The 27,939-nt window shown below is 39.2% G+C and overlaps 1 protein-coding gene across 1 annotated transcript; it reads left to right on the forward strand.

Moving 5' to 3' along the window:
• Positions 1 to 310: 310 nt before the first annotated feature.
• On the forward strand, positions 311 to 27,915 carry fmn1 (formin 1). The gene is made up of 18 exons (XM_051644944.1): positions 311 to 2,263; positions 3,102 to 3,204; positions 3,964 to 4,025; positions 7,281 to 7,897; positions 13,451 to 13,592; positions 14,230 to 14,317; positions 15,178 to 15,239; positions 15,386 to 15,474; positions 15,636 to 15,765; positions 16,424 to 16,570; positions 16,733 to 16,777; positions 17,824 to 17,883; positions 18,115 to 18,235; positions 25,023 to 25,115; positions 26,066 to 26,117; positions 26,888 to 27,037; positions 27,244 to 27,325; positions 27,754 to 27,915. Exons 1-18 carry the CDS (start codon positions 311 to 313, stop codon positions 27,796 to 27,798), a joined length of 4,041 nt encoding a protein of 1,346 aa, XP_051500904.1. The 3' UTR covers positions 27,799 to 27,915.
• Positions 27,916 to 27,939: the final 24 nt, after the last annotated feature.

The raw sequence follows: 27,939 nt of genomic DNA on the forward strand, positions 1-27,939 counted from the left end.
GAAGAGGCTGTAGACCACAGTGGAAGGAAATGGAGAATGATTCAATCAATTAATTTTTTGTCAAGCTAACAAACCTTTTTTATCACTAAGAAAAATATGAACTCCAAACCCTGACTGAGGAGAGTTTAGATGTGACTTCTTGTCACTCTTTGGGAGATGTTCAGGGTCAACAAAAAATTAAATGGCAAGATTTAGAAACACAGGGAGATACGTTTGCACAGATGTTCAGACTGAACCTATTGATGCAGAGGACAATATGACAAATGAGAACCTCAGATCAGATCCTCAGGAAGTAAATTAAATTCTTAAAATGGATTTAGAAAAGGAGAACAAGGACTTAGACCTGAATGCTGTGCACCAGAGGTATCATTTCAATGAAACATCAGCAGCATGCCAAGCTAACCAGGATGTAACAGATGGTCAAGCTAAATCACTTAGTGAGGTCTCAGCCAATGACAGAGTTAGAAATCAGGACAAACAACTTGAGGATCCAGAAATTGGTACAGTAGATATTAAAGAGGCTGTTTTACGAGAGTGTATAGAGGAATCTTTGAACATGAGAAACCACAGTGATCATAAGGATGTTTGCAAACACAGACTCAGTCAGGACATATCTGAAAATAAGGCAGCTGTTATGGAATCAGATATAATCAATGAGGAGACTTTTGGTGCTGTGCAAAATGAGGGACTTAATCTAGAAGGCCATATACCCAGTATATCCAATAATAGCAGTAGCACAGAAGAACTGACCACAGACTGTAAAGAAACAATAGATGTTTTCAGAGAGAACTGTGATGACGTACCATCGAATTTCGACATTTCATTGCAAAGTCAGCTGGAAGTATCTGCTGTTGTAAGCAAAATTGCTATGTTGAATGGAGATCTTCAAAACACTACAGACATTGTTCCAGAGGTAATTAGAGCTACTGCTGCAATAAATGAACTCTCAACTCTGGATGACAACCAGGAATCTATAAATATGGCCATTCAGACTATATCAACACAGTGTGAAGTTCATAGTCCCACTGATCAAAATGTTCTTTCTTCATTCTCACCAATGAACACCAAGAAAGTAGTTATCACCCTTACACGTGTCAAAGCTCTTTCTGAAGAATCGGGTATTGATACTGAAACGATCCAACAAAGAGATGAGATTGCAAGTGGTTGCCTCTGTCAAGCTGCATGCAATGAAGGCAGTGCAGAATCAGTCCATGCACCCACCACAAACCAGAAGATAGAGGTCCAAATTGGACAATCTGAGATGAGTGGTGGCGAATGGGAGTTTTTAGACAGTTCTGACCTGTGTGGCACTGAAGCTCACAGTTCCAGTTCAACAAAGCTAGAAAAACTCCAAATGACTAATTCTGACCCAAACTCACTGGAACCAATACCTTCAGTAGTCCAACTGGGGAAACAGAATGAAATAAAAATGCAGAAAATTTCCCAAGACAAGGGAAATTTAGAAACGGAAATAGATGGACCTCAGGAAGAAATTAGAGAAATAGACCGGGAGACACAGATGCTGAATGAAACCAATAGGCTTGCGCATACCGAAGGAGAAATGGCCAGTTTGAAGATGGAGAAAGAGAAATATGGAGTAAAAATTATACAAGAAGATACCATGGTTGATATTGTAGAAACAGCCTCTGTGTTGAAAAGCTTAGAGGATGCTTGTCCATCTGAGAAGACCACAGATCCTCATCTCAGATGTGGTGTCCTCTCCCCTACTGAGGTAAAAGAGAAACCACTCCAACTATCAGTCCTCTTCTCTGGCCTGCGTAGCCCCAAAAAGGAAGCACATGAGAAAAAAGAAACCCCAGATCAACCCCAAAGCCCTGATCAGGCAAGACCTGCCAAACGAGGGCTTTTCACTGATCAGTCTAACAAGAAAGAGGCCAGGGGAGACTTCCTGGAACAGCTAACCCAATTCCTTAGCTTGGACAGCAGCAAGGGGGAAGGCAAGAGAAAGCAAGAGAGCATGTCAAGTCATCCATTGTCTCCAATCAGTCAGAACCCTGCAGAAGAAACAGAGACATGTCCAACTGTAGAGGAGCCAGTTGTTACCCAATCTGAGGAAACTAAAAAATCGACAAATACAGAGTCACCCTTAGATGCCTTTAAGGCTTTCTTTACAATTAAGACTGCCAAGAAGGATACTTCTAATTGCATGGATTTGGATGCTGCAAAGAGGAAGATCAATAGGGACAAAGACGTTCTCCGAGCTTTCTTTGATAGGAACTCAAGCAAGTCTCCAGAGAACAAAGTAACTAATGATTTTAAAGTATGAAGTAAACAGTCCACAGAAGGTTGCAGTTAAGGGGGTAGTTACGCAAAAAGGAAAATTATGTCATCATTCACTCTCCTTCATGTTGTTCCAAACCTTTTGTAGTGGTGGTGCTGTAGTGGGATAAAGCACAGAACTGGTAAACAGAAGGTTGCTGGTTCAATCCCCACAGCCACCACCATTGTATCCTTGAGCAAGGCACTTACAGTAACTCAGTTAGCTCTGGGGGGATTGTCCCTGTAATGAGTGCACTGTAAGTCACTTTAGATAAAAGCATCTGCCAAATGCATAAATGTAAATGATATGTTTGGCAAATGTTTGCCTCATTCACTGTCATTGCATCTTTTTGCCATTCAATGAAAATGAATGTTGACTTAGGCAAAAATTCTAGTAAACGTCTCTTTTTGTGTTGCAAGAAAGTAAGTAATTCATACGGGTTTAGAACGAAATGAGTGTGAGTAATGCCAGAATTTTCATTTTGGGTCAACTATTCCTCTAATTGTAGCACTGTTACACCTCACCTCACAATATCTAATCATATCATAAACCCAAAAGCATTATCCTTATAAATTTGACAGGATTGTTTTTATGAATTTATTTTTCTAAAAAGTTTATAGTTCCTTATCTAAATTCTGCTTGGACGAACCACGTTTAAAGCTGATGTGAAATGACTATAAACACAGCTTTAGTTTGTTTAAAAGCTGACAACTTTTCATAGGTTTTTTTCATCCACCACACATTTTACACTATGTGCTAAGATTATATGAATATACAGTATATTGTACATGGCACAGTGCACATTGTTTTTTTCCCTTAGTCTGAGGCGAGTGAGTTCACACCAAGACGACTTCAGGCCATCTGGCCTCCACCGAAACCCAAAGATAAGGAGGAAAAGATAGGTCTAAAATACACAGAAGCTGGTAAGTGCTTTTTGTATATTTAGAAACATGAGCAGTAAATCTAAATGTTTGCCTTGATTCAAATATTTGCCTTTGTGTCTAATGACATGACACTCTCCAAACAAATTCCAATTCACCTCCACCCTCAATGATAACTCATTTTGCAATGTCACAATATTTATTTTATATTTGCCACTCAAAGACTATACTTTTTCCCACCAATGCAGAGCAAAAATAATTGGAAAAGCCCATCTTGCTACATTGAAAATGCATACATTTTTAGTGATTATATTCATTACCGTAGGTCTATTTTAGAATTACACTTGACCTTCGGTTGTATCACCCGTATTTTTATGTTGTTGTTTTTTTACTGTAGGTTTACAGGGTGTGGTGTCCACAGACACACCATAGCACACACTTAAAGTCATAATGTCATATGCCATATGGCTTAATTTGATTATAGCAACTCTTGAATATTTACATATTTACATATTTTTTTTAGTTTATTAGTTATCTTACATATAGTCAGACAGTTTTCCCACTGTTCTCCAAACAAGGCAATGCTTATCCCTATAAAACATTCTCACCACTGCCATCTATTGGGAAGTTTTACATCTGCAATATATAATGAATATCCAGTTGTGTCCCTCATTTGGATATGGAATGGTTTTCCATATGTTTTGTAAGTGGTAGAGAACTGTTATAAGAGCTTATATAAGGCTGGCATGATTTTCAGGTTTTGTGTTGCATTTAAAAAATCTAATTATTTTATTATCTCAGAGCATCAGGCAGCTCTTCTGCAGCTGAAAAGAGAATGCAATGAAGAAGTGAAGAAATTACAGGTGAGAAACTCATGTGTAATCTTTTTTTATGTTAAAATACTTTCTCCTGATCCCATCTTCAGATATGTCAGAGACAACTCTAAGTCAGATATTTTTAGGTTTTCCCCCAAAAGTGTGCAAAACACTTGTGTACAAAATGTTTGAGTATCCCGACCACTCCGACACATTATTGGCTCAAGCAATAGCATGAGTTTGGGGTGGGACTATCTGTTTGGTTGCAAAAGACGAGGAGAGGGTTCCAGAATCCTTTTTAAAAACATCATTATTTTTGCAATTCCATTTCGAGAAGAAAATGCCAGTATTTCTAGTGTCTGCCCTCTTAATGTGTTTTAGCATGCTCATAGAATACACTGAGCACTTTATTAGGAACACCTGTACACCTGCTTATTCATGCGATAATCTAATCAGCCAATCATGTGGCAGCAGTGCAATGCATATAATCAGATACAGGTCAGGAGCTTCAGTTAATGTTCACATCAACCATCAGAATGGGGAAAAAATTGTGATCTGTGTTTTCGACCGCTGCATGATTGTTTGTGCCTTATGGGCTGGTTTGAGTATTTCTGTAATTGCTGATCTCCTGGGATTTTCACGCACAACAGTCTCTAGAGCAGTGTTTCCCAACCACTGTGCCGCAGCACACTAGTGTGCCATGAAAGATTGTCAGGTGTGTCATGGAAAATTATAAAATTCCACAAAATAAATAAATGCATGAAAAAAATAATAATAATTCAGGGATCAAATCTCCTCACCTTTCGGAGGAATTCACCGTTTTGAAACCATAATTGGTCACTTTTGTGATTGTGAAGAGCAATGATTAATGTGAAAAAGTGACTGATATTTATACGCGTTAAGGGTCTTTCACATGACGTCAGTGCTGCAGAATACATTGAAGTCTATGAAGTGACGCCACTTTACACCAAAGTGTTTTTCACACACGTTTTTGCTTCACCAATAATGTCTTTGAGAGTACTAAGCAACAAGAAATATGTCAAAACTGTCCAAATTTGTGAAGAGATGTTGAATGTCTCATAATTTCTTTTAACTAAATATTAGCTTATCGTTTACGAATATCAGAGACCCCAGTTATTGAACTAATTTAAATTCACCAAGAAAACGCTTAGACCTAAACATAAGCGAGTCCTTTTATTACTTTCTGCTATCAAAGCAACTGCAAGCTTTTTTCTCTCTTCCAAATACATGTTTTCAATGTTTATTGTGCACACCTCCCGCTTTTTTACGTGGCAAGCTCATAAAATCGCCCCTCTAAGACGCTTTCTGCAACTCTTGTCATGTGGAGGGCAAAGCTGGCGTTGAGCGGAGCGTTGACACCTCGACTCAACTCATGTGAAATGCGCTTTACAATGACGAAAGAACATTATTGAAACTCAAAATTATTACTATTTGTCTATTATTGTGGTCTTTTCTGATAAAAGCCATGCTCAGCAGTTTAAATAGGCTACTGTAGGAAAATGATAACGTAGATCTGCTTTGTGTTTTTAATTCTTATACTGAAGTCAGTAGATTTGTAGCCATGCAAGTGTTAATAAAGAAGAAAGTAAGGATGTTATTGAAACTCACTATTATTGTTGTCTTTTTGGATGAAAAATTATGCTCACACTGAAGGAAGACTATAGATCTGCTTTGTTCTTTTAATGCTTAAACACTATAAAGTCTCTTGGTAGATTTCGGTCATGAACAACTCAAAATTATTCACTGACTCACTCAGAGCACATAAGATGCTCATATGTCGCCACCTAGTGACATTTCCAGAAGGGGTCACTGAATTTGTGAAACAGAAGCAAGCCTCACCAAAATACTCTTTATTTTGCAGCTAATTCTGCACAATTGTAAACTTGAATTAACTTGAATCACTAAAATAGCTGGAATTGGTGCTTTTAGCTTATTCTTTAAAAAAAATATCCCCAGAAAAATTTTTCATGCTCCAGTGATTGTCTTACCTTTTTCACCCCTCATGAGTTTGCATCCCTGTAATTTGTTGTGGCATTGCAAGAACAAATCTACAAATTAGAAAAATAAGCAAATTTGTTGTTTTTTCATTACCCATTTAGTGCTCTTGCCACCTGTGACCTCACACAGCGTAGCCTACCTATGTGACTTCTTTTTTTTTTTTTTTTTTGCATAGCCGAATTTCAAACATTACAAGTAAACGCTACTAAGATGGACAAAAAACATGGACAAGTTCTTGAAAAGGAAAAATATTGATGATGGTTAGCCAATGTGGGATAGTGGTGTGCCATAGAATTTTTTCGTTGTAAAAAGTGTGCTGTGGCAGAAAAAATGTTGGGAAACACTGCTCTAGAGTTTAATCATAATGGTGCCAAAAACAAAAAACATCCAATGAGCGGCAGTTCTGCGGCTGAAAATGCCTTGTGTTTTTTTTTTTTTTTTTTTTTTGGGGGGGGGGGGGATTTTTCCCCTTTTTCATTCCCCAATTTGGAATGCCCAATTCCCAATGTGCTCTAAGTCCTCGTGGTCGCATAGTGATTCACCTCAGTCCGGGTGGCAGAGGACAAATCCCAGTTGCCTCTGTGTCTGAGACAGTCAACCCGCACATCTTATCACGTGGCTTGTTGCGCACGTTGCCACAGAGACATAGTGCGTGTGGAGGCTTCACGCCATCCACCGCGGGTGCTCAATTCACCATGCACCCCACCGAGAACAAACCACATTATAGCGACCACGAGGAGGTTACCCCATGTGACTCTACCCTCCCTAGCAACCGGGCCAATTTGGTTGCTTAGGAGACCTGGCTGGAGTCACTCAGCACGCCCTGGGATTCAAACTAGCGAACTAGCGAACTCCAGGGGTGGTAGCCAGCGTATTTTACCACTGAGTTACCCAGGCCCCTGAAAATGCCTTGTTGATGAGAAAAGTCAACAGAGAATAGCCAGACAGGTTCAAGCTGACAGAAAGGCTATGGTAACTCAGATAACCACTCTGTACAATTGTAGTGAGCAGAATAGCATCTCAGAATGCACAACATATCGAACCTTGAGGTGGTTGTGCTACAAAAGCAGAAGACCACGTCTGGCACTTTATTACAACCATAGTGTTCCTAATAAAGTGCTCAGTGAGTGTAAAGTCACATATCTGGTGCATTAGTAAAGCATGAATATGGATAAGTGAAATTGTTTGCCATGTAGAAGTATGTATTATGTTTGCTTTATTAACCTTGTTGTAAGCCATAAAAAGCATTAATCACTTAGTTTTGAAACTTTAACTTGAATGCAGGCAGACTTCAAAGTTCAGCTCTTCCGTATACATGAGAAGAATGATGAACTTGGGGCAACCACTGCAAGCTTACAAAGAGAGAGGTTCAAAGATCATCATAGGGATGTTGCTGTGTCCACTGAAGACTATATCAAACCACGGGCCTTTCACTCGGTGTGCATTCAGACAGACTCTGAAGAGGCCAAGGAAGCCCAGAGCAGGAGCCTTAACCCCAGTGTGCCTACAAATGTTGATCTCAACTCAACTAAAAACCTTGGTATAGAGAGGATAGTTCCTTCACCACCTCCCCCACCTGTATCACCTCTACCACCTCCACCACCTGTATTACCTCCACCTCCAACTCCAACTTGCCCTCCTGCTTCAACTGTATGTCCACTTCCTGCTCAGCCATTGAATGTACTAGGTTGTGTGCCTTCACCTCCTCCACCACCTCCACCCATGAGAGGATCTGGTCCACCACCCCCTCCACCAATTCTCAACTCTGTCCCCCCTCCTCCTCCTGGAGTTGGTATCTTCTTCAGTGAAGTGACAGAGAACACTCCTCGCAAGCCTTCAGTGGAGCCAGTCTGTCCTATGAAGCCACTCTACTGGATTCGAATACAGATTCAAGATAGCAGGTATCTCTTATCTCCTTAAAGCTAAAGTGTTTGTCAAAATTTTGAAAAAAAAAAAAAAACTGCTGTACAAAGCCAAAATATAGTAACTATGCCAACACTGAGACTTAGAAAAATGGTTTAAATGTTTTTTGATTGTCCAGCCAAATATTATAAAGTAATATTTATAAAATAGTTTTAATCATTTTCATTTAATATGAGCATAATTAAGTCAAACCCCTCTGTCACTCATAACTCAATTTTGACAAAATGTAGTTTCTGTGTTTTTTTCTTTTGCAGGGCAATACAAGTAAGTCATTTGTAGAATGATTTTCCAAAAAAGTGCAAAGACTGTGGTTTTATGGCAGTACTTACATAAATGTTTTGCCATAAGTATCCCCACAGCACCATCAGTAAGGCTTCAGTACCCTTTCATTAACACAAAACCAAAGATGTGTATTAAAGGCTAAATATAATTATAAAATAATTTAACATTATCATTAATATTGTAATATCCCAGATGTAAAATATGAAAAGATTGAAGAAGTTATGGCATTTATTCATCAACAACAGCAAAAACAAAACTGGCCAAATGAGCCTTGAAATGCAATTAGAACACACTAATGCTGTTAACTATACAGGGGACCATCTAACTTGGTACATTGCAAAATAAAAATTTTACATATGTGACTTTTCAATGCATTAGTATAATTTCATTCGTTTTTCATCATCTTGGTCATTTTGGTTGGCACTCTACTGTCTACATCTACTTTTGTAGACAATCCGCCTCAAGGTTCCACATGTCGTGCATTCTGAGATGCTATTCTGCTCACTACAATTGTACAGAGTTGTTATCTGAGTTACCGTAGCCTTTCTGTCAGCTCGAACCTGTCTGGCTATTCTCTGTTGACCTCTCTCATCAACAAGGCATCTCAGTCCGCAGAATTGCCGCTCACTGGATGTTTTTAGTTTTTGGCACCATTCTGAGTAAACTCTAGAGACTGTTGTGTGTGAAAATCCCAGGAGATCAGCAGTTACAGAAATACTCAAACCAGCCCGTCTGGCACCAACAATCATGCCACGGTCAAAATCACTGAGATAAAATTTGAACCCATTTCTGATGGTTGATGTGAACATTAACTGAAGCCTTCTCTTTACTGTTGTACATGAAACTGGTGTTGAGCAGGTAGAATTCAATGAAGCTGTCAGCTGAGGACATGTGAGGCGTCTATTTCTCAAACTAGAGACTCTTGTTGAGTTGTACATCTGGCCTTCCACATCTCTTTCTGTCCTTGTTAGAACCAGTTGTCCTTTGTCTTTGAAGACTGTAGTGTACACCTTTGCATGAAATCTTCAGTTTTTTGGCAATTTCAAACATTGTATAGCCTTCATTCCTCAAAACAATGATTGACTGATGAGTTTCTAGAGAAAGCTGTTTCTTTTTTCCATTTTTGACCTAATATTGACCTTATGACATGCCAGTCTATTGCATACTGTGGCAACTCAAAAACAAACACAAAGACAATGTTAAGCTTCATTTAACAAACCAAACTGCTTTCAACTGTGTTTGATGTAATGACAAATGATTTTCTAGTATCAAATTAGCAATTTAGCATGATTACTCGAGGATAAGGTGTTGGAATGGGGCCTGGGTAGCTCAGCGAGTATTGACGCAGGGTGTGCTGAGTGATTCCAGCCAGGTCTCCTAAGCAACCAAATTGGGCTGGTTGCTAGGGAGGGTAGAGTCACATGGAGTAACCTCCTTGTGGTCGTGCTTAGTGGTTCTCGCTCTCAATGTGGCACGTGGTTAGTCGTGCGTGGATCGCGGAGAATAGCATGAGCCTTCACATGCTGTGAGTCTCCGCAGTGTCATGCACAGCCATGTGATAAGATGCGCGGATTAACTGTCTCAGAAGCGGAGGCAACTGAGACTTGTCCTCCACCACCCGGACTGAGGTGAGTAACTGCACCACCACAAGAACCTAGCAAGGAGTGTGAATTGGGCATGCCAAAAATAATATAGGATAAGGTGTTGGAGTGATGGCTGCTGGAAATGGGGCCTGTCTAGATTTGATCAAAAATGACTTTTTTCAAATAGTGATGGTGCTGTTTTTTTACATCAGTAATGTCTTGACTATACTTTGTGATAAGTTGAATGCCACTTTGGTGAATTAAATTTCCTTCCAAACAGCAAAATCTGTACATTAGTCCAAACTTTTGGCCGCCAGTGTATATATATATATATAGTATATATATATATATATATATATATATATATATACACAAACACACACACATACATACACACACAACAATTAGTTCCTGTCCTCGATTCTGATTGGACGAGAGACGTTCAGTGAGCACTGATGGTCTGACACCATCAGCACTCAGACGCTTCACTGTGTGTATCACTCCGCTTGTGCTCGTGCCGTTCTAAACTAAAGTGTAAGAGCAGTGCATATGTGTTAAGAGCTACTGTTTGTCTTTTTTTTTTTTTTTTTTACATTACATATGTCAGCCAGCAGGTGGTGGCAAAAGATAATTTTTGAGTGTAATATGAGCCAGTTGGTGACGTGAAGTGAATCTGCATCAGCCACTGTTTACATACAACAGCGCTTCATGATCGCTACTACACTACTAAAGCTAGGAAATAGCTTTAAACGGCTTTAAATGAACAACTTCAGCATTACGGCTCATCACAGCTGAGAGACACAACAGACTGATTGATTACATAACCCAAGGTGCTTACCTCTTACCTGAGTTTCCACATTGGATACACACTGTTTAAAATGGCGGAGGACATTGCGGTTTCTATAGTGATCGACTCTTCGCTCCCGCGAAATAGTGAGGAATACCCCTGCTTGGACGGCTATTTTTCCACTGAGAAAGCTGATCTTCAGAAAGCTGACAGCATCTCTGCTTGGGTGTGGCAACAGGTGATAGCACACGCTCCATCTCTCTCTCTCTCTCTCTCTCTCTCTCTCTCTCTCACACACACACACACACACACACACACACACACACACATCCATCCATCCTTGTTTATCCAATAACTTGTTAGAAACTGCACAAGCCGTGATACTATTTCTGAAGTGACATTTTTGAATTACTAACAAAGTCTCGGACGCATCATTTGTTTTGAACCAGCAATGGCAGATTCTGATCAGTCACGTAAGAAAGTAGTTCCATGCACAAATGCGTTTTTATGACCGTACTCAGTTTTTCCTAATTTAAAAAAATGTACTTGTTCATTGAACTGTTGTATATAAGCAATATCACACTCGCAATCGTGCTATATGGCCCTAAAGCAGCACTGCTGTGATTACCTACAGCACTCAGCCTGCGGCCTTGTGCCTGTGGCCGAATCACAGCAGTGCTGATGTAGGGCTATATCGCACTCTTGCTCGTGTGATATTGCTTAAATATTGTTTGTCCTAAATGTTTATTGTTTACATGCACAATTTGTACTATTTACAGGTATTTACATTTGATATAACAAGTGCTATAATGGTACAGTCAAACTAAATTTTTGTTTGAGTTAAGCACATATTAAAAAGAATGGAGTCGCATCGCTTCTTTATTATAATTAAACGTTTTTTTGTTTATCAACAACTGACTGTAAAGAATAGAAAGGTTATTAAAAGAGACATTATTAATGACAAATGGACTGCACGGACCTCATCTTTGGACACGTATTAAACTGAACCAGTCAAACTAAACTTTTACTCTTAACACAGTGAAAGGATCTCTGTCACAGTCTGTCTCCCTTGTGTTTCCTAGGACTCTTATTTTGAAGTGTTTCCCCCAGACAACGTTTCCCACCCTGCACTGCCACCCTGCAGGAACCATCTGTTCCCCATTGTTCTCACCTGTTTTCCATTCCCTCGTTAGCCCTTGTGTGTGTGTGTGTGTGTGTGTGTGTGTGTGTTATATATATATATATATATATATATATATATATATATATATATATATATATATATATATATATATATATATATATATATACACCCTCTAGTTTTGCATTTCTTTGTCAGTTCATGTCTGTTTGTTTCACTATTTTCATCTTCATTAAAAGCCTGCATTTAGATCCAGTGTCTCCCGTCTCATCTCAACAACCCTCCGTTACAATCTCGTTGCTTAACTTTTCATATCAAAAGACTGATATTGGGATTTTAATAATCAATTTCGAGATTGTTCAAATGAAGATCACGATTAGGCAGAAAATCAATATTTTTAGCCAGCCCTAATCCCTAGTATTTTAAGTCATACATTTTGTTTTATAGGTTAAAGGAAGCAAATTAAATAATTTTTTGTGTACCCCCTGGAACTTGCTTTAATACCCCCTGGGGGACACACTCTATGGAACTATCGAAACATTGCTATGTATGTTCGAGCATCCTGACCAGCACTTACACAGCAAGAATGGCTCGATTGACAGGTTTGAAAACCGGTTTGCAAGCAAGCATTATTTGAAATTCCATTTGGTGACACTAGTAGCTTTAAAGGTGCACTCTGTAATTTTTGCCTCATTAAAAAAGTTTAACTCCTACAGACTTGTAATTTTGCAATATATTTAGAAAATCATGACCACTCACATGAAAATGAAGACTCCAGTCATATCAGTAACCTTATAAAAGCTGTTTTATTCTACATGGAGAGGGTCCGCACATGGGGACTGCCATGTTTGAATCACATGACCATCCGAATACTACTCGCTTAATCTCAGTAACAGTCCTGTTATTTGATACTTTCACTCATTGATTAAAGTAATCATGGTTGACTGTGAATCCTAAATTTCTACAATAGCAGCTGAAACTGAAAAGTCCAAGATGACACAAAGACAAAAGTTACTGAATGTACCTTTAATAGACAAACAATGTCATATACCATATAAACAGCATTCCCATTGTTCATCAATCATAACAAACCTAAAAACACACAATGTTCTTTTGCAAGTAAAGCTGACATTTTCAACCCTCATTAGACCTCATGTGAAGTTAAAGACAGACCACTGCAGACGTTGGTCTGAATGAGGGGCCAGCCACAGGCTGAGCAGCAGTCTTTCCAGGACCTCTAGTGGCGGTGTGGATTTCTGTGGGATTCTGCTCCCAGGCCACCTTTTTGCTGTTGCACTGTTATTTGACTCCTCATGAAAGCTTTCTTCTCTCTCTGCGAGCATTTAGTCAAGCCAAAGCTTAACCCAGTCGAGCTTAGCTGTGCGCCGTCGTCCTGGCTCCTTAATTATTTTTATGGGAGAGAAAATGTAGCAAGTCAGATTACTCGCATTAAGCCCCTGTTGATTTTCCTTTTCCTGCTTTCAGACTTGGTTGCCCAGCAACAATAAATACCTCATGTTACTTTGGTTTTTACAAATGCCAGTATTAGTAATTGCTTTGGTTGGTGGCCTGCACTGTGACTTTGAAGTGTGAAGATTCAGTCTCAATAAGCTTATATATAGTGAGTAAAAATGTTTGAGTGAGCAAATTTTGGAATATTTGAAAAGCAGAAACAGTCAGTAATTTAGCCATTCCTATACATCTGTCTTCATCTCACTCTTTCAGTCTTTTTTCTTAGAAATAATATGATGTGGAGCTCGCTGGAAGAGCCAGACATAATAAACACCAATGAGTTTGCAGAACTGTTTGCTAAAGCCACAGCGCCCACCAAGAGAAAGCCCCTCTCCGAGGCCTATGAGAAGAAAGGCAAAGCTAAGAAGGTACAGATTTTTCTGTATGTCATAACAAAAATGACATGGCATATAGAAGGTCTATGACTGTACCATTCATTATATGTATTTATGAGTAAATGTAGAAAGTACAGAAAAGAAAATTGTCCACTAGAGGGAGTGGTTTTCAACATTTCCAAACAGTGAAATTATTGAAACAGATTGAAAGCTACGCTGATTACATTTCAGATTACTCTGGCAGTCATTTGTAATTTTGTTACTGTAATGTAGGTCTAAACAGAAATATATTATTAGGGGCTGTCACTTTAAAGAGTGGGCAAAAGCAATCAAAACAGGATCACATAAGTGCCTGGTATAATTGGTATAAATATATAGGATATGAGAATAATTGGAAATAAATTAACCTTATGAAACACCCTCCATCCAGGACATTTGCTACTGTTCATGAAATGTGATCGTGTTGCTATTACTGTTGGCTGGCAGATTTTATGATGGAATGTTGGAATTTTCCAATGGTTAATACATTCATTACCTCTTTGCATAATATAAGTATTACATTTAAAACCCATTGTGGTCTTCATTTCATATGGTAGAGTGGACACTTGAACTATGTTGTAATTAATTTAGAAATGAAAATGTTAGTTTGCTTGACTATTGAACTTTTTAGGTCATCAAGCTACTAGATGGCAAGCGCTCTCACGCAGTGGGTATCTTAATCTCAAGTCTCCACCTGGATATGAAGGACATCCAGCAAGGTAAACCACACTGAACAGCCTCTAAAAATATTCCACCACCATATCAACAGAGTTTCTTTTTTATTCCTTTTCAATTACTGTATATGCATGTCAACACTAATTTTGTCACCACTAAATATAAACAGACATGTAATAAGGATACATATTTTTTGCCATCTGGATAGCAAAAGGAATGCAAAGAGACAACGTTTAAATAATTATGCATATTTCTAGAGACAGATTTTGCAGTAGGCTTATATGTGATTGCAAGAGCATAGATTTGGCTTGAACATTGGGGTGTTGCAGCCTGAAGAACTTACAAGATTCCATTGATCATGGTATAAATATTCTGGGGGTTGTACTTGCTTGTTTTGATTATTTGATTACTGGAGCCAATATGTGTGATTGGCTCCAGTTCTTATTAGGGATGAATTGGCTGTATGTATGTTAAATAAATTTTCTTGTGGTTTACTACTAGAAATATTCATTTGGTTCTCCACATTATGGCATGTATAAAGTCTCCCTTGCTAAACACAGACTTTTCACACGGGCATTCTTGAATCCATCACAGCCTGGCTTTACAGAGTCGGAGCGGAGCAGATGTTTTTGATGATTTGAGTAAATTGAGTGCGACTTGCTAATGTATCAGTTCTAGAAATATTATCGCAGTGTGATCTTACAGGGGGGAGAAACTGCTAAAGCAAAGAGAATAATACTAACAGATGTGTACATTCACATTTGGTCAGCAAGCTAACCAATATAGTTAGCCTTTTAAATAAAAAATCTTATAGGCAAAATGTTTAGGTACACCTCACAGTCAAGACACTCATACGTATAGCCAGTTCTTCTTGTCTAGAGGCTAATACTTCTTCCTCACACAGCTGTTTTGACTCTGGACAACTCAGTGGTTGACTTGGATGCTATTGAAGCCCTGTATGAAAATGTAAGTATCCTGCAACACCGGATACTTACTTATTTATTATTCCTTGTTGACATTACAGTCTTTAGTTCCAGTTATAAAATAACTGTGTGTTTGTGTTTATGGTTGGGTTAGTTTTCATATGTATGCATCTGTTCTGTTTCTCTCAGAGAGCTCAGCCTGAAGAGCTAGAGAAGATTAAGAAACACTATGAAACTTCAGATGAGGAGCAGGTCAAACTACTGGACAAGCCTGAACAGTGAGATATTCCAGAAACATGCCAGATAACTCAAATTGTTCTTAGTCCAAAACTACTAGCCAGTATTCCTCCACTTGAGAACAGGCGAAGACAAACCTTCTCAACATTGCTCACATTAATTTGACAGTTTGCACTGATGTTTCGTTTATTTTCCCTCACAGGTTCCTTTATGAACTCTCCCAGATTCCTGAATTCTCCAGTCGAGTTCACTGTTTCATTTTGCAGTCAAAGTTTACTGACGCCATTGCCTCCATCCAGCACAAGACTGAGATTATTCTGCACGTCTGCAAGGTACAAAGGCACTTTCAAAAGGGTCAGACCTCAGATACTATCAAACATTTGATAAAGTATCCATGCTGGCATTCTTACCTCTTTAAAAAACAACCCTTCAAGCAGTTATTCAAGTGAGGTCTAAGAGCTTGAAAAGGACTTGCTTTGTCTCTTGTATCTCCATAATGCAGACTGTTATTTTCACAAGTGGATGCCCCAATATGAACATTTTTGGATGATATGATTTCAACAAAAAAACTATAGGCTGCCTACACTGATACTGATATTTTGGCACTTACTGACCTTATTTTGTTCTAACAATAAATCATTTCCATTGAACATGGATTGGATCTGCTTGTGGTTTTTACACTTTTAAATTATTCTCACATTTTACATAATATGATAGAACATTACAAATTCATATTATGCATATTAATTGCATATACACTCACTGAGCACATTATTAGGAACACTATGGTCCTGATAAAGTGCCTGACGTGGTCATCTAGTGTTGTAGCTCATCCGCCTCAGGGTTCGATGTGTTGTGCATTCTGAGATGCTATTCTGCTCTCTTTTATTGGGTCAGTAGTTGGCTAATAAATATCAGTGGGCGATACAACGATGCATCCCTGTACACAAACAAATATTGATATGTCATTTATGTGCCAAACTGTTCCAGTATCTGTTGGAGAAAGACAGTGTGAGGGAGGTGATGGGGCTGGTGCTTGCTCTAGGAAACTACATGAATGGAGGGAGCAGGGCTCGTGGTCAGGCAGACGGCTTTGGGCTTGAGATTCTTCCCAAGCTTAAAGATGTCAAGAGCAGGGTAAAGTTTTTCTCCATGCATTGAACAATGACCCTAACACATTGTGTATTAAACTAAAACAACCTTGTGAGTCTACATGTTTTACACTGTAAAGACCCCCAGCATGTGCGATAGGACCTGAATGGTTCATTAACTGTGATTTGTCTTTTTGTTTGCTAACAGTATGACGGGGAGACCGGAGCTAATTGTGTGTTTTCTCTGGCAGAGGTTTTGTATGTTTGTTTCAAACGCTAACTTGAAAACCTTTTTTAATTATAATTCTTTTTTGTGAATTCTGCTCTTCAAAGAAAATGTTCAGAATATATTTGTTATAGCTGTTGGGTAAACAAGTGAACATAATGATACTACACTGGCATACATTAAGGCAAGTGTCAACTGAATTATCAAGGCAGATTTTTACCAAAAGAAAATGAAAATTCTCTCATCATTTCCTCACCCTCATGCCATCCCAGATGTGTGTGACTTTCTTTCTTCTGCTGAACACAAAGAAGGATTTTTATAAGAATATCTCTGCTCTGTATATCCATACAATGCAAGTGGACTAAAACGTTAAAGCTCCAAAAAGCACAAAGGCAGCATAAAATTAATCCATCAGACTCCAGTGGTTTCACCAATGTCTTCTGAAGCTATCCAGTTGGTTTTGAGTGAGAACAGACCTTTTTCATTTTACATCTTGTCATTGCAGTCTCTTGGCATGATCTTGATTTTAAGCTTGATTACGCTTCCTATTGCTTGACGCATACGCAGAGCGCTAGATGGTGCTATAGGAAGTGTAATCGAGCTTGAAATCTTGATTGCCAAAGAGACTGCTGTCAAGATGTACAGTGAGAACAGGCCTGTTCTCATCCAAAACCAACTGGATCACTTCAGAAGACATGGATTAAACCATCCATGGCTTCTATAGATTACTTTTATGATGATTTATCTCCTTTTTGGAGATTTTGGAGTTCTGATCACCATTCACATGCATTGTGAGTGCCTTCAGAGCTTAGAATTTTTTTTCTTTTCTTTTTTTTTTTTTTAATTGTTTGTGTTCAGCAGAAGAAAGAAAGTTATACACATCTGTGATGGCATGAGGTTGAGTAAATGATGAGAATTAAATTTCTGGATGAACTATTACTTTAAATGTGTTCTTAGGAGGAAGGTATTTTTCATGAAAGAACACAAATGTTCAATAAAAAGTGTGACAGCTAGCCCCAGTCTCCCCTTGAGTATGATGTTAGTTATTTACATAATTCTCTATAAATCTACAGGACAATCGCATAAGCCTGTTGGATTACATTGTTTCCTACTATCTGCATCACCTTGATGAGGTAAAGCATGAAAAATCTTTCAAATGTAACCTTTTCAACGTCATGACACCCCAGCTGAAAAGACCAGCATGTGTTGTGTTTTGGATGCTAGTGTGCTGGTATCCTCACCAGACTTTTTAAATACCATAAAACAGCCTTGAACAGCATGGAAATTCATACAGTTCTAAGCTGGTCTTTTTAGGAAGGACACCAGATCTTCATCCATTCAACTTGCTTTTAATCTCTCTTCAGAATGCTGGGACGGAAAAGGGTATCTTTCCATTGCCCGAACCTCAAGATGTTTTTCTTGCCTCTCAAATAAAGTTTGAAGACCTCTCAAAGGATCTCAGAAAGTTGAGCAGAGACTTGGCAGGTAAGAATAACCAAAAACACTCTCAATGGCTTCAAAAACAATTTTAGAGCACAGCTCATTTACTATACCTTCAAAGGAGCCGGATTAGATGTGTTTGGATGGATGGATGGCTATAATCCTCCTGCGGCTGACTGTAACTCTATCACTAATTCACGTGGACTAGACTCTTAGACTTTGGAACTTACAGCAGATGTTACTGCGTCTCTTAGCAACAACTCATTTGATCAGGTGGAATAAACCTAAATACTTTTTGCTGTATGTTTTCATATGTACAGTATGTGCACACACACATGTGGAGACGCAGTGGAGTCTGTGTAATTTTGCCCTGGCGCCTTTTAGATATGACTTTAATCCTGCCCATCAGATGCTTCTGGCATTGTGTGATTCTTTAGCTTTGTTGCTCATGTCGTCTGAGGGGCCAAAGGCTACAGTGCCTTGGCGCTTATGTAATCTGAGAGAAGAGAGGCTTATCGCTGACAGGACGAGGTTTATCTTTGCAGAGATGCACTACCGTTCTCCTGCTACACTGTATCAGTCAGAGTTCAGTGTGGCCTCACAGATGTGTTTCAGAGATTCTTTTCTTTACCTCTCAACAAGCCTTTCTTATCGGGCGACGGAGAGACTGCCAAATCTGGCCCATCGCGCTCTCCCTTTTTTCCTGCTGTTTGAACTCCCCTCATGACTGAGAGAACCATGTCTTTGTTTTTGTTTTGTTTTTTTGCTGTTTGTTCGATTTTGGGCATCTTGGGAACATCACTTATGGCCCTTCTGAGGTTTTGGCTGCTCAAGGTGACCACATTTGTGTTATTTTGTGGAGCAAGAAAGTGCTGCACTAATCAAATTAGTCACTGTGTGCTTACAGAGAAGGGAATGTCCCTGTAATATTTTTTCCAAAGATAACTATGAAAACATTGCGAAGCACATCTAATGCTTTCAAACGTCTCCACAGCTGATTCATATGGTTTGCATTTGAGACATCTTTTTGATCTCTTTGTAATCATTATGGCAGTGGTTTGGCTCATCACGATGCACAGTTGAGAAAACCTGAATATATACTGCCTTCATGGAATTTGCCTCCAAATAAACAATGTCTGTGGGACATATGAGGACTAAGCCAATCTAAGCTATAATTACTCTAGTTTAGTTGATCATTCGTTTAGAAAAGCTGTGGTAAGATGCCTAAACTCTGGTACCTCATTGCCAGCCATCTTCACAGTTTACACAAATACTCAGTGAAAACAGTAGTGTGTGTAACGTTATCTGGGGTAAGATACAGATGGAGCGTGTCCAGCATTGCTGGGTTCCCATCAGGGTGTATTATGTCTGTGGCAGGAGACTGGCTCCTCTGATTCTCTGATTGGATGGAGGGCTGGCGGTGAACAAATAGTGCTGTTTAGGTCCACGGGTGGCACAATGACTATCTGAGGAAGCTATCAGAGGTGCCTCCAAACAGAAAAATACTCTTGATAACCTCTGACTCTGCCTAAAGGAAGAAGGTTAAGAACAAGTGCAAAAAAGGGGTTCAAGGGATAGTTGACTCAAAAATGAAAAAGTTGTCATCATTAACTCACCTATATTGGTCCAAACTTGTATAAATTTCATTTATGGAACATAAAAGGAGATTTTAGGTAACAAGTTAGCCTCAGTCACCATTCATTTTCATTGCATCTTTCTTCAATTCAGTTAAAATTAATGGTGACTGAGGTTTACATTTATCCTAAACCAGGGCCGTAACCACAAAACACTTTGAGGGGGACATGTCCCCCCAATAATCAGATATGGCCAGATTGCCCCCCCCAATAATTGATATCTTTGTTGCTATTCTGCTGCAGTCCATTATGGACCGCTGTCTAATTGTCATTAAGTTGTTGCAGGAATAACATAATGGTTTCAAAAATTTACATTTTTACCGCACTCAGTAGTCTAACACCACTTGTCAATGTCATATGAGATGCCAATCAAATCAGTGAAGACAGGACTCAAGTTTAAGACGCTAAGCGGGAACCTTGTGGACTACCCCAGTGCCTTGCATCTGCAAGCAGTACAGGTTAAGAGTGTTTGTGTCATGTGAGATGTAAGCATCTAACTAAACATGCAATATTTGGCCAGTTTTATGATTGAAATGTTGTACCGACCGATAATAATTTCCAAGGGTGCAAACTATTCACCATTTGGCGAAATTCACCGTTTTGAATTTAAAATATGTCATGTACAGTATGTGATTTGTATGTCATTCATAACTGTGAATGTGAAAACATTAACGGAGCAGTTTTCAGTGAATCAAGCTTAAGACAAAGAGCTTAAAAAAAAATTGTGACGCCATTCTTCGAGTGCTGCCTTCATGGAAAGTAATTCCTTATTCCCCACATCATAGTTACGTTCTGCTGAGTTCAACTTTCTGGAGAAAAAGGCACAAGGGTAAAGCTTGCCTGGGGTTCCTTGACGTTGTGACAGGACCACTCCAATCCCGCAATCTGAAGCGTCTACCTCAATGACGAAGGGAAGATTGGGGTTAGGATTTTTCAGTATCGAAGCAGTCGTGAAGCTTGACTTGTGGGAGATAAAAGCCTGGTATGCAACATTGTTCCATGGCAATTTGTTAGGCTTTCGCTTGAGCAACGATGTGAGTGGTGCTGCAATGATACTGTAATTCCTAATGAAACAGTGATAGCCCAGGAACTGCTGTAGTTCCTTGATTTTGGAAGGTCGAGGTCATTCGGTGACTGCTCCGAAGAGACATCCATTAATACACCCTGATAGCTGATATTGTAACCTAGGAAAGTGGTATGGGAAGTATGGAACTCACATTTTTCTGCCTTGACAAATAGTTGGTGTTCCTGGAGACATGATAAGACTGTCTTGACCTGCTGGATATGTTGTTCCATGTCTTGCGAGTAGATGAGGATGTCATCCATGTAGGCCACCACACAATGATTCAGTAAATCTCTGAATATCTCATTGATAAAACACTGGAAAACCGAGGGGGCGTTAGCAAGTCCATACGGCATGACCAATTCATAGTGCTTCCTGGTGGTGATGAAAGCAGTTTTCCACTCATCCCCTTCTCGGATCCTGACGAGGTTATAAGCACTTCTTAGATCAAGTTTGGTATAGATTTTTGCCTCACGGAGTTGTTCAAGTGCTGAGGGGATAAGTGGTAATGGGTAATGGTGTTTTATGGTGACAGAGTTCAGGCCTCGATAGTCAATACAGGGACATAGACCTCCATCCCTCTTCTCTATGAAAAAGAAATCTGCAGCAGCTGGGGAGGTGGAGGGAAAGATGTAACCGGAGGCAAGGGCTTCCTCAATGTAATTCTCCATGGCGAGGGTCTCTGGCGTAACAATGCATAGGCCTTGCTTCTCGGTGGAGCTGTATTGGACAGAAGTTCAATGGCGCAGTCCCATGGACGATGAGAAGGAAGTTGTGTAGCTTTGATCTTACTAAACACTCCACTGAACTCTGCATACTCCTTGGGGATTGTGGTCTCCTTTTGTGATTCAGGGCTCTCAATACTGGTGATAAGGCAAGGCATGGAAATAGCACCATGGAGACAATGTTTATGACAGAAATTTGACCATTGCGTGAGCTCACCTTGGTTCCAGGATATCGATGGGTCGTGGATGGCCAGCCAGGGATGACCCAGGATAAGAGCATGCTTGGGTGAGTTGATGACATATAGTGAGATGTTCTTTACATGAAAAAGTCCAATCTTGATGGTTATAGGAACAGTCTGTTGGGTTATGCCAGTACAAATAGGAGTGTTGTCAACAGTGGTGATGTTAACCGTTGGGAAGCATTGAATGGTGGGTATGTTGAGTTCTTGCACAATCTCCTGAATTATGAGATTAACAGCAGCCCCAGAATCCACTAATGCTGTAAATCATCGTACATGATCACCAATGGAGACCTCTACAGGTAACAGAAAATTATGTGAGATGGGTGATACAGTGTTCATGGTACTCGTGCTGCCTTGACTCAGGAGAACTTGATTTCTTGTGTGGGCATGCAGCATTGAGATGACCTGGTGAACCACAATAAAAGCAAAGCATTGGCCATTGGCATTCCTCCATAGAAACATGAGCGTAAGCAACTTGCATGGGTTTGGGTAATACAGTGGATGCCTGGGCCTGTACTGAAACTGTAGAATTAGAGGTGAAGCGAAACTGAGGCCGTGAAGCATTTTGAAGCAGGTTATCCATCTTGATGGCCATGGTTATGTATTCAGAAAGAGTAGTACCTTCACACTTGCAGGTCTGTTCCGTCCTGAGTTTTAGGTTGAGCCCATCACGGAAAACAGTCTTCAGAGCGACATCATTCCACCCACTCTGAGCGGCTAATGTCCTGAACAGAACTGCATAATCCGCTGCTGATCGATGACACTGGCGTAGGTGAAGCAGCTGAACAGAGATGTCTTGGCCACCCGCTGGATACTCGAAGACTTTGTGGATTTGTTGAACGAAGTAATCAAATGAAGCCTGGATTTGAGGATCTTTATCCCAAACAGCGGCGGCCCAATCGAGAGCTTTGCCTGTAAGCAGCGACATCATAAAAGCACATTTCCTGGCATCTAGATCAAATGATTCATGCTGAATTGTCGTAAAAAACCCCGGCATTTTTCAGCAGAACCATCAAACTTATCAGGTAGAGCAAAGCTTGCCGGTTTAGCATGGGGAGCTGGCAATGAGTGAATGTACTGTGACAAACATTTGTTGGCAGCTCGTAAATTGTTCAGCTGGTCTTGGTAACCCCTTAAAACCTCGCACTGGTGCGTGAATGTGGCCTGGAGCTGTGAAAGTCCGCTGGATCCATGTTAGGCAAAGTATTCTGTAATGAACTGGCCTTGGAGACGGTGTTAGGATCCATGTGCAGGAAGTTTATTAAGAACACAAACAAACAATCCAAATTGGCAGGCAAATAGACGTAGTCATTAAGCAGGCGGTAAAATCCAATATACCAAAAAGACAGTCCAACAAGGCAAACAAAACAAAGGTGTATCCAAAAGGCAGTAATTCCAGAAAAACAGGCAATGGCCATAACATGAAAACAATCAGCAATAGCAATGGAAAAATGTTTGGTAAGGCAGGGTTAACTGGCAATACTTCGCAATGAACAATAGAGATGAATGGCTACTTATACAAGAGGTAAACAGGAAATGAGCAGAGAAGAGATGGGCGATGATCAGTATTCGGGAGAGGGCTCCTTCTGGTGGTTGGTAGGAGGGGTAACAACCTCTGATATTACAGTTGTTTTGAGGACCGTGTATGCCAGCTTGATAATCTCAGTGGTAATTATTTATTTACACCAGGCAAGTAGGCTATTGTTCTGAAAGTAAAACGCAACAGACAATAAAATAAACTGTAGGCTGTCATTTACAGCACCGTTTACTCATGCGACCCTTTACTGCAGCGCTGCTGAGCCCGATGTGTGTCGCGCTTTGTGCGGCTTGTGATAAATGTGGGCACGTGAATGGTTTGTCTGCGCTGTGCACTTCTGCTGACGAGCTCAGTTTCATCACACTTTAATAGTGTTTAGTGTTCCAATCAGTTCATAAAGGAAGTTTTGGCATGCAGGTACGAGGAACTTCAACATGTCGATGTAAAATTCACACACTTATCTCTAGCTATCGCTTGCATGTGAGTGATTATTACAAGTGCCAATGATGGATCAAACAATCATTAGCGGACCCCCTGCGGTACCACCACGGACCCCCTGAGGGTCGCGTACCCCCTGTTGAAGACCCTTGCACTATGCCATTGCATCAACACTTGGAGGCTACGGTTTGTCTTTAGTGTCTTTGTTTCTATCAAACTATTGGAGTGCAAATAGCCATGCTGTGTGACAGGTGCTATTTACACCTAGTGCAAATAGTCACTTTGTTTTTTCTTTTCTTTTTTCTTTTTTTTCTCAAACCTCTACTTCTGTTAGTAAATCTTTGACTTTATAATTTGCTAGCTTATTTTTTGCCATTTTCCCTTGGCTTTTCCATTGTTCTTACAAACAAGTTCAAACATGACCTTTAGAGACTCATCTTTATCAACTGTATACTTTGTAAAGTAGAATCTTTGCTATGTATTAGTATATAAACACTGTATTCACAGTTGTTGTGGGCTTCTTGTCTTTTGAGGCCTACCATAACAAGTGCTGTGTATTCTCAACATCAGATATTGCCATTATTGTATTATGTATTAACTTTAAATTTATGTATTAACGTATTACATTTATTGTTACAGTACATACACTTTACTGCACAGAACATAAATGTAAATAATGAGGCAATAGATTTTGCCATTTATTTTTCAAGCTCTGAACCCTATAAATGATGTTATATTGAAATAAAAAGGTAAATATTGATGGTGGGCTAAAATACTGTTTTAAAGTTAGGAAAAAAAATTATTTTCCTAGGACTGACTTTGGCGAGTTGGTCCTGGTTAGGGAATTAAAGCGATAATTCACCCAAAAATGAAAATTCTGTCATCATTTATTCACCTTTATGGTGTTCCAAAACTATATGGCTTTCTTTTCTATGTGGAACATAAAACAAAATGTTAGACAGAATTTTAGCCTCAGTCACCATTCACTTTCAATGTGTGAAAAAAAGAAGATGCAATTAAAGTGAATGGTGACTCAGGCTAACATTCTGTCTAACATCCTTTTGTGTTCCACAAATGAAAGTCATGCAGGTTTTGAACAACATTAGGGTGAGAAAATGATGACAACATTTTTGGACAAACTATACCTTTAAAAGCATCACTTAACCCAGTATTATTGTTTACTTTGCCTACAGTTTGTGAGAAGGAAGTCCTGACTGTGTGTACTAACTCATCTCAAGAGCACATGCATCCCTTCAAGGAGAAAATGGACTTTTTTATTGCTAACGGTGAGCAGTGCTATGATGTAGGAGATTAGCACAAATTTCCGGTACCCTTAAAATAACTTCTGTTAAGGTTTCTAAGTCTTCGATTTATGTGCACTGTCTCATCATTCAATCCCTTCTGTGCACCTTGTTCAGATATGAGGTCAGGTTTATTTCTAAGATGGCCAGCCTCTCTAGATGATTGAAAGAGAAGAGTACAAATTTCTGCTTAGATTGTATGTAGGATTGCTTTGTTCTCTTTTGTTTTGGAGATCATAAAGTCAGATACACAGAGATATAAACTGATCGTCATTTACTATAGACTTGGATGAGACAATGCAAGCGATAGTGAGAGAGAAAAATTTAATATTGTTCTGTTGGTATTTTATGTATAGAGCAGCTAAAGAGACATCTGAGTTTAAAACAAAGATTTTCTTCTCCTCACAGTATTCTTACTACAATTATTTGATTGTCTTTGCTACATAGATAAGGAAGCATACATCCTGCAGCCATGAAGAATATCTGCTATGTGCCCTTTTGGGGACTTGATAAGTGTCTGTGACTCCATACCTGTACGAGACAGTTGGTCAGACTCAGAAAGCAGACACAGAGATAGGAATCAGGGAGACTCTGGGAATGAAGCAGACTTCTAGTTCCTAGTACAGGAGAAACACTAGTTTTAACACCATTTTTCAGGCCCTGGGTGAAAAGTTAGGACTTTGGGACAATAGTGACTGTCAGAGCAGAGGAATATGGCTGCTAAAGAAGCAAAATTGTAAGGCTTCTGAAGTTGGTCCCTATTAGAAGAGTATTGCTTTGTATATTGGAACCATTTGCAGGAGTCTTTATGAAAATAAAAGTCTCTTCAGACTTATTACTGATTATGTTGAGAATGCATGTGGATTACCATACATTATACACATGCCCTGATTGGCTTAGGGCTAATTGTTGATATACATATTTTCATTTTACAGCACAAAAAGAGGTAATTGCTATGGAACACCAAGTGATATCAGCACGTAAAAGGTACATGCGAATCACCCTTGTTTAAAATACTCTAAACGTTATTTTTAAATGCAAACTTTAAAAACATTTGCAACAGTTGCATTAAAGGTAAAGTGCTTCATAATTTACTCACCTTCATGTTGTTCCAAACCCATATGACTTTCTTTTGTATGTGGAACACAAATTTTTAATAAATATTTTGGTTCCTCTTTTCAATACAATAGCAGTTAATAATGACTCACTATAAAGCTTTAAAAGAACCCAGAAGTATGATAAAAGTTGTCCATGCAATTCATATGTCATACAAGTCTTTTGCAGGCAAACAATAGGATTTGGTGAGAAACAACCTGAAGTTTATGTCAGTTTTCAGAGCAAATCATGACAACCGCTGCACTTTCATGAGCACTACGAGAGAAGCTCATTCACAGTGGCTCACATGTTCACGCAATAATTTTTGATTAGTGCTAAAAACAATGCACAACACTTTAATTATACTTTTTGGTCCTTTTTAAGCTTTAAAGTGAGGCAATATCCACTGTCATTGTATTCATTTTTTAATTTTTTGGAGTTCCACATAAGAAAGTCAGTCATACAGGTTTGGAACGACATGAGTATAAGTAAATTGTCATAATTTTCTTTTCTTTTTTCATTTTTTTTTTTTTTTTTTTTTTTTTGTGAACTGTCCCTAAATTTACAGTGATGGTCACAATTTTTAATTGAGCTCCTAAAAAAATGGTTTCTGCTTGGTAACTTTCCATTATCCCCATGATGTCATGTCTTTCCCTGCTCAGCTTCTGTTACCTGGTGGAATACTTTGGGTTGAAGCCACGTTCTGGGGAGCAAGAGAGTGTGCCTGGCCACGTTTTCACACTTTGGTTTGAATTCTGTAATGACTTCAAGATGAGATGGAAGAGAGAAAACAAGGCCATATCCAAACAGAGGTGAGAATTTAGGAGTATGTCTAGTGCTCTAACTAAGGTAATACTATCACTGCCAGGTATTAGTTTTTAGTGTATTTTAGCATTAGAAGTTGTTGGAATGCAAACATTATATTAATGAAAGTAAACTTTTGATTAAATTCAGCCTTTAGAGAAACCAAAAAGGAGCTAGTACAATGTAATGTAATCTGTGTCCTTTTTGACTTAAGACTCAAAGAGGCCCAACAGTCAGTGCGCAACATCACAGAAGAGAAGAAGATTGAGACCAGAAGGGCCCATGCAAGCGGACTGGTAAGAGACATGCTTTTGTCCTTGCTGACAAGTGTGGGTAGCAGACAGATAAGTGATTCAGACCAAACACTAGTAACTTTTGCTTTCATGAATTAGGTTTTTAAACAGCATAGTGCAATTCAACAAAGCTGGATGAGGCTTTATTATGATATTCAATCAGGTGCGTAGAAACAATCTGAATAGTTTGAATAGTCCCCGAATAGCGAGGAACACATTATAAACAGTTATTCAGTAGGCCTACATATATAGAGTTACACAATATTAATTAGGTGCCACAACGTTCTGAAAGGCAGGAGGGTTGTAGGAATACTTAGTAGGAATATTTCTTGCATGGGTTTGTTCTGTTGATGCAAAATTTTGCAACCAGCCAGTTGTAATGGTTACTACACTCTTGTGTGAAATGTGTATGTTTCCTTTTTTAATGACAGAAAGAGAGAGTACGACTGAAAGAAGCAAGTCTGACCACCAGCTAAAGCTCTCCATTTCCAAAGAGGGCCAGATACATTTGTATGCAAGACCTCCAGGCTCCTGGGTCCTGGGCATAACCCAACAACCCATCGCTCACTTACACATTTAAGAATCAAAGATCTGGTTTACTATGTTTAATAAGAGAT

The sequence above is a fragment of the Myxocyprinus asiaticus genome, chromosome 19 (genome assembly GCF_019703515.2).
Source record: "Myxocyprinus asiaticus isolate MX2 ecotype Aquarium Trade chromosome 19, UBuf_Myxa_2, whole genome shotgun sequence".
Classification (NCBI taxonomy): Eukaryota; Metazoa; Chordata; class Actinopteri; order Cypriniformes; family Catostomidae; genus Myxocyprinus; species Myxocyprinus asiaticus.